The 14,204-nt window shown below is 41.0% G+C and overlaps 1 protein-coding gene across 3 annotated transcripts in view; it reads right to left on the reverse strand.

Annotated features, from left to right (window-relative positions):
• The window catches only part of LOC139304940 (ankyrin repeat and BTB/POZ domain-containing protein 3-A), a 149,016-nt gene that overhangs the window by 6,180 nt on the left and 128,632 nt on the right, over nt 1–14,204 (reverse strand). For 2 of the 3 annotated variants that reach the window (XM_070928862.1, XM_070928860.1), the window contains 6 exons: nt 12,608–12,760; nt 11,108–11,273; nt 7,603–7,692; nt 5,130–5,231; nt 4,166–4,259; nt 1,912–2,047 (listed from right to left, as the gene is read on the reverse strand). In XM_070928862.1, the coding sequence (XP_070784963.1) occupies nt 1,912–2,047; nt 4,166–4,259; nt 5,130–5,231; nt 7,603–7,692; nt 11,108–11,273; nt 12,608–12,760 (741 nt within the window). The remainder of the gene's footprint in view (nt 1–1,911; nt 2,048–4,165; nt 4,260–5,129; nt 5,232–7,602; nt 7,693–11,107; nt 11,274–12,607; nt 12,761–14,204) is intronic. The other variant, XM_070928861.1, reaches the window with a different exon arrangement.

Raw genomic sequence — 14,204 nt, forward strand, 5'->3', positions numbered from 1 at the left:
GAAAAGAAAAGATCTTGCAAAATAACATGTGCTTTGGTCTGGAGATTCATTAGTACTGCTTGCAACACACTGTTTCTGCAACAGAATGATGCCCTCATTTCAGAAGAATGGACTTCAACACGTAACGTATACGGTGTGATCACAGCCCGAGGATTCATCACTGCGCCATCTGCTTTAGTAAGGAGGGGCTCGTTTAGACCAACGCACCATCATATCCTGTTTTTGAGGTTGTTTGATCACTGATGACAAGTCAGCGAGAAGCTCTCTGTCGTCACTTTGAAGCTGTTTATAAACGGTTTGGTCGCCATTAGCAGTCCCTTGGGTTTGAGCGGGAGATCTACATCACATGGCCGAAAGTATGCAGACACCTAAAGATTACACCTTGATCTCATTCCGTAACCATGGACATGCTATAACAACCTACCCTTTTCTGCTTTCAGTCTTTCCACCAGATTTTGGAGCCTGGCCGCAGGGATTTGCTCCCATTCAGCCACAAGAGCATTAGTGAGGCCCAACAGAGATTTTTGGATGATAAGGCCTGGCTTACAGTCTGTGTTTTCATCCCAAAGGTGCTGGATGGGGTTGAATCATTTTCCTCTGCACATGCTGAAGCTTCCCCAAACTGTGGCTATAAAGTTGGAAGCACACTATTGTCTAAAACATAACTGCATACTTTAGCTAACACCATGAAAAAGCGTCAGACCAAGTACACGAGTGTAACAGGTGTCCATATACTTTTGGCCATATAGAGAACATGAAGTCCATATAAGAAAATAGTTAAAAGATATACACCTATTTCTGTCTCACTGAGGGTTCAGATATTGCTCCGTGACATGTTTAGCTTAGCTTAGCACAAAGACTGGAAGCAGGGGGAAACAGATAGCTTCATCAGAACCTCAACGCTCTCATATTTACACATGTATTTTGTTTGTTTAACAAAAAACATAAAGTTGCTGGTTTTGTACACTCTAACTCTAATCAATTATTTATTAATTATTTATTATTAGCTAGCTTAGAAGCTAACAACATACATGTTGTTGATGCTAGCTGTTTCCCGCTTCCAGATTTATGCTAACCTTAGCTAAACCTGCCTTGGACCAATCTCTCTACTAACAGCACAGAATAAAACAGATTAATTAATTAATTAATCCTCTCGTTTAAGTCTTGGTAAGACCCTAACCCTATAATTACTTGTGTCTTGTTTCTTAAGTCACATTTCTGAAAAAGTGTAAAAATGTAAGGTGGAAATGTCTTATTTTATTCATGATAACGCTTTGACTGCACAACGTTTCGACGACAAGCTGTCGTCCCTTGACATGAGGAATTCCCTTTGTGGTTGAAACGTTGTCATGTCCGCGAAGAGTAAAAGAGAAATTCCCACGAGAGAGCAGTGTGCGGGTAGTTTTTGGTCTTTTTTTGTCCTTTTGTACAGATAATTGTGTCTCTGCAACCTGCTGAAAGAAAAGATACGATTTACACCCCGCCATCTCACAACCAATCCTAATGCAGTTTGAGCCCGCTCACGACACGCTGCAGCATGATCATCATACTATAATTGATTGTCTTAATAATGCTGCATTGTGTTGTTGGCTTGCCACTCCACTCCACTTCCTGACAGCTCTCACTGCCCTGAATGTTAATGGGCTTTATCTTACTCAGCTGCGGGGAAATGATGTCAAACTGAAGCCATAAGTGCTGCTGAATAGACTGCAGCGCTTATCGTCGCCTGCTGTCTGACAGCGAAACCCAGATATCTGCCTCTCACAAAATCCTGCAGTGTATGAGAGGCAGAGCGGACCAGGGCAGAGTCTGTAAATGGATCAATACTGTGGTAATGGATATCTCTGCTGGCTGGTGTATGTGTCCCTGTGTGTGTGTGTGTGTGTGTGTGCGTGTGATTGCCTGTGTTACCTGTGGCCATGTGCTGCTGCCAGGCTGTATGAGTTCATGTCTCCCAGCGGGGCAGAGGAGATGCCGTTTCGACACATGGTCCCGATCATGGGGTCGGCCCCTCTTTCCAAAAGCAAACTCACCAACTCAAAGTTGCCTAAAGCAGGACGACACGGAGGAACAAAGGGTGAATAGACTGAAATACAGCTTACATTTGACCATCTGTGTTGATCAGTGGTGGAATGTAAATAAGTTCATTTACTTAAGTACAACTTTCGATCCACCTGTACCTCAAGTATTTCTATTTAATGTTACTTTATACTTCTACATTTCAGAGGGAAATATTGTACTTTGTACTCGACTACACTCTACACACTACACACTTGGCAAATTAGAGGTGGAATGTAACTAAGTATATTTGTTCAAGTACAATGAGTATTTCCATTTCATGCCACATTATACTTCTACTCCACCACATTTCGGAGGGAAATAGTACACTACATTTATTTATAGGTACTTTTTACATAAAAAAGCATAATATGCGAATATGATATGATGCAGTACTATTCTACTTACCAGTATACAAAGTATCTAATACATATATATTCTAAAATAAAAGGAGCCATTCTGCATAAAGTACATTTAAATACATTTTGCTGACAATACATCTGTAAGTAATATTTCAAATAAAGGACTTTTACTTTTGAGAAAGTATTTTTAGAGTATCATACTTCTGCATTACCTTAAGTACAATTTTTAAATCAGGACTTTTACTAGTAATAGTATTTCTACTGTGTGGTGTTGGTACTTTTACTCAGGTAAAGGATCTGAACACTTCTTCCTGATGTTGATGCTGAAAATGTCTTTGAGTTGAAGTGTACAACAACAAAACATAAATCATCAAGATACCATTTCACATTCACTGAATTAAATCGAGTGACTACATCACCGAGACACTTGTATGTAACCTGAATTTCCGGATACTCGCATTGCTTGTTCAAGCTTTTACATCCTTGCAAAGTTAATGCGACCGTATTGTGAAACCAGCAGGAGTCACAGAATGAGCCTGAACCTGCATGACACTGTTCTGTGCTTAGAAAGTCCCTCATTAACAAAATTCGCTCTGGGATTGTGCTCTTTATTTCGTCTACATTATTTATTATTTAATGTGAGTGGGATGTTAATAGTGTTCATTATCCGTGGATGTGGGTTTTGATCACTCGTTACCATGGCAACGCGTCTGCCTACACCTTCCCGAGGTCACTCACTATAACAATAAGGTTCACTACTGTATGTCACCTTGTTATGCTTGAAAAACTTTCATTAGGATTAATTAAATAGTAGCAGTGTAGAGATCTTTACTGTAAATAAGACGTCAATCGTCGGACAAACGTGATGTATTTAAAGGAACAGTTATCTTAGCTTATAGACTGGAAATAACTGAAAACAGCTGGATGGCTGCTGTCCAAAGTTAACAACATCCGCTAACCAGCACCTCACAAATTAACATGTTACATCTTGTTTGTTTAATTGGTACAAAATTGAAGTGTAAAACAACACTTGCTAGTTTTGCAGAGGTTTATGTGAGGGACTATTTCTTGTGATGTCCTTGAGCTTCCACTGGTTGCCTGGCAACCTCACGATGCCAACAGTACTTCTTCAGTTTGTGTACATTAAACATTACAGTGTTTAATTTATTAGTGTTAATTAGTGAGGTCTAGAGCTGCTGGTGGGTGGATTTTGTCACCAGGCTAGCTGTTTCCCTCTGCGTCCAGTCTTTATGCTAAGCTAAGCTAACCATCTGCTGGCTGTAGCTTCACATTTAACAGACAAATGTGAGAGTGGTACCAGTCTTCTCATCTTACTCTCGACAAGAAAGCAAATAGGCCTACACTTCCGGAAATGTCAAACTATTCCTTTAAATGCACATTTTGTTCTGCTTTGAAGGATAATTCCACTCAGTTTAAAACACATTAAATGTGATTGAATACAAAATACCTGCAGCAGGTTCGTTCATACGTGGCTGCACAACAATACAACAACACAATCAAGAGAAGCCACATTTAAAATTCAGCGCCTTCTTGAATCTCAGATAGTAATTGAAAGTGATAAATTACTGAGATGATTAAAGCAGAGTGAGAATGCCTTCTGGTGAGCTTAGACTCAAGCATGTCGTGACTAATCCTTTATACGCTGCGTCGAGAATATGAATACTCGGGTCAAATATTCGCGTCTGGAAGTGAAGAGGAATCTTCAGCTGCTTGTGTGTGATTACCTGCAGCAGCGGCCAGCTGAAGCGGGGTCTCTGTGTAGTTCTCCGCCCCATCCTGCAGGGCGCCCTCCACATTCGCTCTATTATCCAGCAACAACTGTGGCGGGGATGGAGGGAGGTGGAAGGAGGAAGGGGACGGAGGGAGGGAGGGAGGGAGGGAAGGGGAAGACAAACCAGGAGGGAGAGTAGGGAGGAAGAAAACAGGCGAGGGGGAGACGTTGTGTTACACTCAGGCTTGGCAAGAGGAAAAGCCTCAACTGTTGGAAACCTAAACCACCTCATTTAGAGGCTGTCTTAGCTCTGGACACTAAACACACTCCTTGCTGCACTTCCTCATTAGGGTCTGACTGGGGGGCTTATTGTTGGTGATGACTTGCCTGAGCTGAGAAAGGGAAAATCAAAATGGTTTCTTTTCCTACCCACCCCGAAAAAAACTCTTGATTGCGGTGGTGCAGATTAATAATTGAAAAAATCCTGAGGGCGACGCTGTTCATCAGGCTTTCAGCCAGTGTCAGCTCATACAATAACTGCTGCAATAGGATGCATTATATATTAAAAAATGAACAGAACTGAACAAAACACTGAAATCTGGCATCCCTGAGGCTGTGTATCGGGCTGGCTGAGCTCTGCTCTGTTTAGTTTGCCTCTGGAAGTTTCTCCCTGCTGCTGTAGGTCCAATCCTTAGATGCAGTTCTGGTGAAAACCAGGGGGGCTGGGTGACTCATCTACACATCTTAAGAGCATACATTATTAAAAACAAACTTAATCTGGAGAGTTTGCCTTGGCCAAGGCCTCTCCGCATAGCTGAGATAATTACAGAAAGGATCAAGAAGGAGAAATCAAAACGACATTTATTATTCTTATTATTATGATGCACCATAATAATAATAATCATCATCATTATATCCTCATTTGGGTGCAAAGGTCAGGGCAAGGGCCACAGGTTAATGGTTATAAACGTCACTACCTGCACGACAGGGACGTGTCCGTGTAACACGGCGAAAGTGAGTGGCGTCCCCTGGCGCGTTTCAGGATAAACTGAGGGGTGCTTGTTTACTGTGCTTGGCACCTGGGAAGTCATAGGTGAAGTTCAGGGAGAGAGATACACAGCCATTAACATTCACAGCTCAGGGCGGGAGAGGTGGGGGGGAGGGGGGAGGGGGGGAGCGAGAAGCAGTATGCAGGAGGAGAAGTGTAAGCAAAGGAGGGCAGGATGGCAGAGGGAGATTTTCCTCTTGAGTTTCACAGAAAATCTTGAGCAGCTTGACTTCTACCTCTCATCTCAGTCCCCCCTCTAAACATGAGACCAGTCAGAGTATGTATCTGCCCGGGCACGGCTCTCTGACCACACGGTGCATATCTGAATAGCTCCAGCTTTTAATAGTGTTTCATTTCAAAGGGGAATGAAACCGGAGAGAAAACACAACATTGGCAAAGACTACAAACACTGTCAAGACAGGGTGGTGCTGACTCATGAACAAAGCGGCGTCAGAGTGAAATTAAAACAGCCATACGGCCCGACGCCGTTCTGTGATTTCTAAAGTGGCTTTTTCGCAGAGTAAATTATAGAAATTATTTCTAAATGTCGCCTGGAGGAGGCCTCTTCCACACAGACGTTTAATGTAATGTCACATTTCATTTGAGCTCTGATGCTAAACAACAGTGGGACTGTTGGTGTTTTTGTGTTCACAGTGATGAATTTTTAATCACTTCATAATAAGAAGCAGTTTCAGCAGAAACAGAGTACCTTAAAATATCATGACTCTACAGTATTTGAACAACATGTTTTAAATAACGACATGTTTAATAAGTGTTTCACTTTACTTTAAGGCTCAGTTCACCCAAGTTACAATCAAACAGACGTGTTTTCTCACTTGCCCCGCGGCGCATTTAGCCTTGTAGATAGTTTTGGTTTTATATGTTGAGGTTTTCAGACACAGCGGAGGTGATTGGAAATTCATTTCTGCTGCTGTGCCATAAGAAAGAAACAGTCGCCATAAAACCTGTTGACAGTAAAGTCTGGGGATTATCCAGGTCAGTGGCCTCCAATCTTTTTGGCTTGTAAGCGGTTACAGCGGAGCTATGGAGCCGTAGCTGACGTGCATCTCCTGCTTTTTCTCCCACACCTTTCTAAAGCTGGAGGAGATCCTTGAGAGTCAAAACAACATGAAGTACGTTGAGAAAAGACTCTTCTCCTTTTTAGTAACACACACGTGGTGTTAATGTGGCGAATATAATTAAAGCAGCATATGCACTAGACAACAATAGTGCTGCGGTCGAGCTATGAGCGAGATCCGACGTCGAATTATAAATCAAAAGCGTATATATACATCTACGACGGGAGCGCCGTTAACCCCTTGCTTTAAGGAGTTCAACCAATGATGGATTCAATTTGAAGGATTTTTATAGTCCTGAATCTTTATTTCAGAAAGAAAAAAAATCTAAACACATTTTGTCAGACATACATCGCGGACAGCTGACCAGGACATTGTTTTTGTAAAGAGTGATTTCCATTAACTTCCATTGTGTTTGTTTGATAGCTGAAATCACAGATAGTATAGACAATAGATAGTATCTCAAAACCTCGGCACATAATCTGCATGGCCGGGCTCCATTATAAATACATGAGAAAATATGTTGCTTGTAATGTGTGTGAACTGATCCTTCAGACGTTTATCAGTCAGGCTGACAGATGATTTCCTCAGGTAAGCGCTTTGCTTTGGAGTCAACACACCGGCACTAAATACAGGCACTAAACCAATGAAGCAGTCACAACAATCAACAATGAGCTCACTATGGTTGGAGGAGAGTCCGTGAAGCATTTCTAGTCTTGAATATTCTCATTGCCAGCTAAGATTAAAGCAGCTATACACACACACACACACACACAGGACACACTGCGGAGACAAAAACAGGATTTATAACATAACGGCTTCACTGTTGCCTTTAACGCTCTTAGTTCAACACAGTAAATAAGTGCAACAAAGTTCATGCTCCATGCGCAGTCTGTGGTAGCAAGTTACACTAAGTGCACACACTTGTACAACAGTAATGCATTATTGATGTGGTATAAAGCAAACTGGTGCTGAATGTCTGCAGTGTGAAATGTGATGAAGTAACTGCCCACACTGAGGGGCTATCAGTGGATTATTATTCTATATCAGCGTACAGACAAACTATCATTATTACTGTGCAAATGATGCTCTTTTATTGCTTATCAGTGCACTTCGTGTCATAAGCTGCCAGGAGAACAGAGGGCATGCCGACAGCAGGTGAGACAGTGAAGACAAGAGAGGGGAGGAGAGAGCAACACAAAGTGGGTTCATCGTTTTCACTGATACACACAAACAACAGATGTAAATGAACATTTTGGACAAAAGCAAAAATGTGGAATCAACGTGACATTTTTGACAGACTGGCGGCGTCTCTTGAACACTGACCTCGCTGTTGATGTCGGCTCCGGCGTCGAGCAGCATCTGGACCATGGCCTCGTCGCCGCGGACGCAGGCGTACATGAGGGGGGTCATTCCCTGTGGGAGGAGGGTCACAGGGGTCAGGCCGGAATATTCTGCAAACTCAATCTACTTATGAGTTTAAAATGGTACAAAAACATTTATTCGGCAGCTGTTTGGCAGTTTTAACAGTTCTAAACCAACGTTGCTAATGTCCATACATCAGTTTTATCTTACTTTAAACTTCCCCACTCCATTTCAGAGGCAAATATTGTAGTTTTTCCCCACTATATACGTGATAAATTTGAAAGCAATAGCTACCAGAAGAGGTGTACAGAGACGTCATGGAATGGGCGTGATTTATACGGTTAAATCAGGCAAATATTGAATTTTCTAACCTGATATTCATTGACAATACAATTCTTGAGCATTTCAAGCATCAAATTGATTTAATATTGGCATATAATTAATTATGAAATATATTTCCACATTCTCATATTGTACTTTTCATCTTCGGGTAGAAGAAATCCATTATTTGTGCTTTCGGGTACATCCCTAGCTACTAGTTACCTTACAGGTTAACATATGATCATCCTATGAAATATGATGAATTATTATTGATGTACCAGATGTTTGGTTTGGTAAAGAAATACCAAAAATGTTACTACATGTTGACATTTGACAGTTGACATTTAAGTTCTATTGCAAATTATGTTTTCTCAGTGATGAAGCATGTTTGCTTGTTGTGTCTTCATTAACAAATTACTTGACTGGAATGCTGTCCTGTTTACTTCCTGTATTTCCTGTCCTGTATTATTTATTTATTTTTTACCTAAGTAAGTGTCCTCGAGTGTACTTACTACAGAAGTGTACAGTGAAGGCGGATTCTTTGGTCATTTCTCTGAAGCATACCATGAAAAACGTGGATTTCAGTGCCATCAGCAAAGCCCTTAAGAGACCATTAGCATCTCTATAGGGAGCTCACCAACAGCTGTGCTCATTAGTTCTATATAAAACCAGGAAAATGAATCATTTTGTTTCCAAGTCTTTCTTTTACGTAATGTACTTTAAATCACCATTCTGTCATAAGGAACCTCTGAGGTGCCATTTGTGCATGTTGTTAGTTCACTGCTGGTTACTAATCAGGCCCATGACTGAAGATTGCACTAAAGTATAACAAACTACTCAGAGCCCATTTCCTTCCTCGTCAATCAGAGACATTTCCAGCAGTTGCACGCAGGTTCTAATTTTTTCGGACATTATCATAACAGCCTCAAAATAACCGTGTCTTTCCAGCGAGAGCGACAGCAGAGGTGGGCTGTGAATCTCCTAACATAACATCTTATATCTCCACATGCCACCATATGCACCGAGCACTCTCTCGAGCCCGACACGCCCACACGCATTATGCTTCGAGCTGCAGGGTGAAGGTGCATCTAAGTGAGAAAAAATAACAAAAGAACTTTATTGTAAACAAGGTGGCGAGTTTCTTCCCATGTATCAAACGATTTAGCCTAAAAAAAAAAAAAACAAAGCACGTTTTAAAGTGTTTTGGACGAGCTTCCATAAAACAGACTTCTATCGTATGTCTGATCAGGGCCATTATGTTTCAACAAAGGCCTTTTACGACCCCCTTTGTGGTAATTCATTCTTAAACATTTCCTGGACACCGATCTACTTAATCAGCAGACAGCTAAAGAGCGATAGACGGCGGACCCTGATGATCATCGCGATGAGTTCAAATGCCTCTCAGCTGCGATGACAGGCCGCAGATTTTGCTTTATTGCTCCTGTAACGCTGTCTGGTCCCTCGCAGCGTTTAGTTGGTTTCATTTTACAAGTGAAGAAAATCTTGTGTGTCACCTCGGCTTGATATTTATGGGAGGAGTGAGGAGGAAAAGTGTCAAGTCAATACAATTTGTTAGGCTCATAGGGAGCTGTAAATACTGAAAACTAATTCAGGTCCGTTCCAGTCAAATAATAGGACTGAATGTGGTATGAATCAACCTGCCAGGAGCTGTGGATAACATGAAACCTGCATGTTTTCTAAAATATGGGTTTAAATCCTACATATCTACACTTTTTAGAGTGTCTGAGTGGCGACCAGCCACGAGTTACTTAATTGAACTTCACCAGACAGCTCTCTGACCACGGAGAATCTGATTGCACCATTAGCTTCCACTTAGCAGTGCAAGGAATAACCAATATTTCCACTGACTGGGGCAGGTAGAAAATCCCAAATGACATTAACGCTTGGATGCAGTAAGGCTGAGATATCGACCTGACGCTCAGCCCGGGAAAAATGTTGCAGTATCAGGTACAAATGGAACAATTTCTTCATCATTTCTTGGATACAAAGTAGGAATGAAATGCAAAACTACCATCAATCGCTGTTTGTTTCACAAACATTTGTATTTGGATTTAGTGTGTAGTGCAAGAAACTGTCAAGACTGCTTCATTTCCTGTGTTCACTTGTTTTCTACAACATTTACTGCCCACAAAGTATATAAAATAACATTTATAACATATTATATTATGCACCTGAATTAAACAAATACAAAAGCATGGTTGGTATTTGAAAGAGAAGTTTGTGCATGCAATGGAGGGAAAGTCCAGATGAAAATAAATTGTCCATGAAAAGAAGATGTTCCCTGACTTCAGCTTGTTAAATTGTGGCTGTTTCAAGGCCTCGATATCAGATCATGAGATCATGTATAAAAATAACATCTGTGCGACGTCAGTATACTTTAATCCTTCCACACACAACACATCTGATTTCTTTTACAATCATCTGGATCATTCGATACTGAAGGAAAAGGCTTCGGTATCAAATGATGATGAAGAGTTTAAACAATAATAAATTCATTGATTAGTCAACTGACAGAAATATATTCAGTAGCTACTTGAATAACTGATTAATTGTGAGTCATTTGCCCAACAATGCTTAGTCCCAGCTTCTTAATTGTGATGATTTGCTGCTTTTTTTTTGTCTTGATGTGATAATAAACTGACTATCTTTGTGTTAGTCGATGATGACATCCCCTTGGGCTTTAGAAAAATGCAATGGGCTGTTTCACTATTTTTATCCATCAAACGGTTAATCAATTAAGGAAGAAAATAATTCACAGATTAATGGATAATGAAATTAGTCGCAGCCCTGTTATGAGACACGATCTGAAGTTATAAGCAGCGCTTTTTTTTATTTATAATTGGACAAATCTGTGCATATTCGTATAATGTATTGGTATTCCTATAAACATGCTTTTCTTGTGAATAATGTGAATTTTGAAGAGTTGTATCATGGCATAAAAATGTAGCACATTGCATGACTCATAGGGAGCAGCCTGTGCCCAGCGTGAGTGTGTTCACTGGGATGGACTGCCAGGTAACACTAGAAATCCATAATTCATTGTTTAACTCTCCACTATCTCTATATGTGGGTGTGTGATGTTAATGCTGCATATACATGTAGGAGTGTGTGTTAAGTGCCGGACCTGTTCGCTCATGCTGTTAATGCCATCAGGCCCCAGCAGGTTCACGGCCTGCTTGACCAGGTCCGTCCGTCCGCAGTTGAGCATCCTGAAGCCCAGATCCTGCAGGAACTTGGCCTCTGTGGAGGCTGCGTCCAGCTTTCTGGTGGCACAGAAACAATCCTCCGCTCTGCAGATGGAAACAGAAAATCCATTACTGTGATTAAGAGGGAGCTTATATCAGAAATGGGTTTTGATTTCTCCACTGCACACTGAAGGAAACAGAAAACGACTCTGCTTTTCACAACTTAAACTCTCGGTTTTATATAATTAACTGCAACTTTATAAGTTCATGTCAAGTATTCAGCTGTTTGCATTCAAAGTCAATTCATTAATGTTTGCATTTGTCAACATATAATCTTTCCTCGCTTGCTTCTGGTATTTTCTTCATTTCTTAAAGTAGCTTTTCTCCAGGTAAGGCTTTTGCTATGACTCATTATTACTCATTCATGTCTCCCGTAAAGCCTCTTAATCCAGGCGGCGAGCAGCTGTCACAGCTGATGCTTCCACAGGGTCACAGAGGAACTTTTTCATGATGTTTGTCCAATGTTACGTGACAATTATAACTGAAATATGTAAAGGGATGGCAATTCACACCTCTCAGCCTTTCATTTATTATTTCTCTGCAAGTATTTGAAATGTGATAAGACACTTAACCCACTGACACCAACACAAAATCCCTGACTGAGCTGCCATGTGACTGCTGTGACGTGAGAAGAGAGAGGGGGGACTGAAAGTGAGACAGAAACATACAGAGAAGATTTATCCCTGAGCCATAAGACACTAGACACTGCAGTTTAACACGCTGTCATGCTTGCGAGGCTGTGCTTTGAGCTAAATGCTAATGTCAGCATGCTAACATACTAACAATGACAATGCTAACATGCTGATGTTTAGCAGATATGTTCACCACCTTCGGTTGGATGTGTTTGCATGCTAACTAATTAGCATTAAAGTACAGCTGCGGCTGATGGGAATGTCTTTAGAATTGGATAAATTACAATTTTGACTGTAATCCATTCAATAGTTGGTGAGATAAAATCAAAAATCACAAATTGTAACCTGCTGGTCTGAGTAAAAGATATTTCAGTCTGGATGTGGTGGACTTGTCAGACAGTCCCTACTGAGACAGACCCATTACAATGTGTTCTGCTATCGTCCTGATGCAGAGACTGATCTCCATCAGTGCCAGGAAGTCGCAGTTTACGGATGATACACGACTACACCAAAGATCCACACCAACCACAACCTAGAAAAAGAACATTTATGAAACCTTTTTTTCTTCTGAATTGACTTTTGACTCATATTCTCTCTGTTATTATGACAGTGTGGATTTCAGAGTGGGCTTAAGGGAAAAAGTTTAGGATGATTAAACACTTCCAGAAGGCCTCACTCCTGCACTCCTGCCTCAAGAGCAGCTTGCTTGTTGCAGTGAAACTTTTATTATAAGTTTCGTATCCGTACTTTATTTGTCGCGGTTCGCAGTCCACACCGGGGAGCAGCAGCCTGGCGGCCTGCCTCACGTCATCGCTGTCCACGGAGAAGCTTCGTCGATGCTCAGTGTGGGCGACCGCCACCCGGATCCACTCCATCAGCGGAGGCAGCACCAGGAACGGCCTGCAGGGGGAAACAAATGTGTGTTTGCAAGTTAAAGGCCCTGAAAACTTCTTTGTTTTCTACCAACGTTAAGACAATTTTTGTTATGTCACATGAGAGTTTTCCTTTATTTCTCTGTGCTCTTCTCGCTGGTTTAAGGTGGGCGGAGCTCAACTGGGAAAAAGGTGATATATTACCATGCACCAATGAGGGTTTAGAAACATTTGCATCAGAATATGATTGGCAGTTGGCGGGTTCTTTGGTCTCCCTCAAATAAATCTGATAAAAACCACACAGTCCTGATGAAGATTAGCTCAGTTTTTGAGTGTTAAACTCTTTTAAACTAATACTTTAAGATGTTCTTTTACTTTGATTGTCGCCTCAAATTTAATGTTATGAAGAAATACTTACGATTTGAAGCGTTCAGGGTGATAAAACGATAATATCACCCAATCTTTTAAAACACATTGCTGGGACTCATGAAGCTCCGTGCGCTCTATTCACTTTTCGAATGAAAAAAATCACTTAATAAAGACTCTGGTCCGACACTGATAGCCACACATTTTCTAATTAAAGATGCCCTTATGGATAACTGAAAAGGCAGCAACACCAAATCAATATTCATGATTTACAACTCAGATAGTCCTGCACAGAAAAGAGATCTAGATGTTGCAACCTCCCTAAATGCTGTTATTACCGCCTTTAATCAAAATCAGTAATGGGTCCTGCCTGGCTGACATGTTCATATTTCATCATTTATGTCCAGGACTAGTGTGTGTGTGTGTGTGTGTGTGTGTGTGTGTCTAATCACCTGGAAATCACCTAACCTCTCTCTCTCTCTCACGCACACACATACATACACACTTTTATGTTGTTTGCTATTCATCTTTTACTCCACAGTGCAACAGCAGTCAGTCATTCATCAGACTTTTAACCGCTTTACATCCGTTCAGAAGGAGCTGTTCAGCTTTAAAAAACTGTACTGAGTCTAAAACAAACACCAAACTAGATAGTGTGTTAGCCGTTAGCACGCCAGCTACAGTCGTTCACCATTTAGTCTGCTTTTCCCCTCAGCGACCTACTTCTCTGATTTATGAATATTTTTAAAAGTCAAAGAAACATTTATTACCACATCTGGTTGTTTAAATGTCTCATCGGCTGTATTCTTGTCTCATTTGGCCACAGCTAACTATGAAAGATATTCCGTATCCCAACGCAACAGAAATGAAAAAAGTTCATTGTTTTCCCCGACTGGGTCTAAATGATTTCTATGAGTCCATCTGCTGGCAGTGTGCCTTCAGTAAATCCGACTCATTCATAATAATTATCCTCTTAGTCTCATAAAAAAGAAGTTCCCTTTCTCTACTCGACATTAGTGAACTAATGACAAACACAGCAGTCTTGGGATATAGCTTATATGAGCTTTTTTTCATCGTCACTGGTAGATAGGACACACTTGAAAAAT

Source organism: Enoplosus armatus, chromosome 22, assembly GCF_043641665.1.
Source record: "Enoplosus armatus isolate fEnoArm2 chromosome 22, fEnoArm2.hap1, whole genome shotgun sequence".
NCBI lineage: Eukaryota > Metazoa > Chordata > Actinopteri > Centrarchiformes > Enoplosidae > Enoplosus > Enoplosus armatus.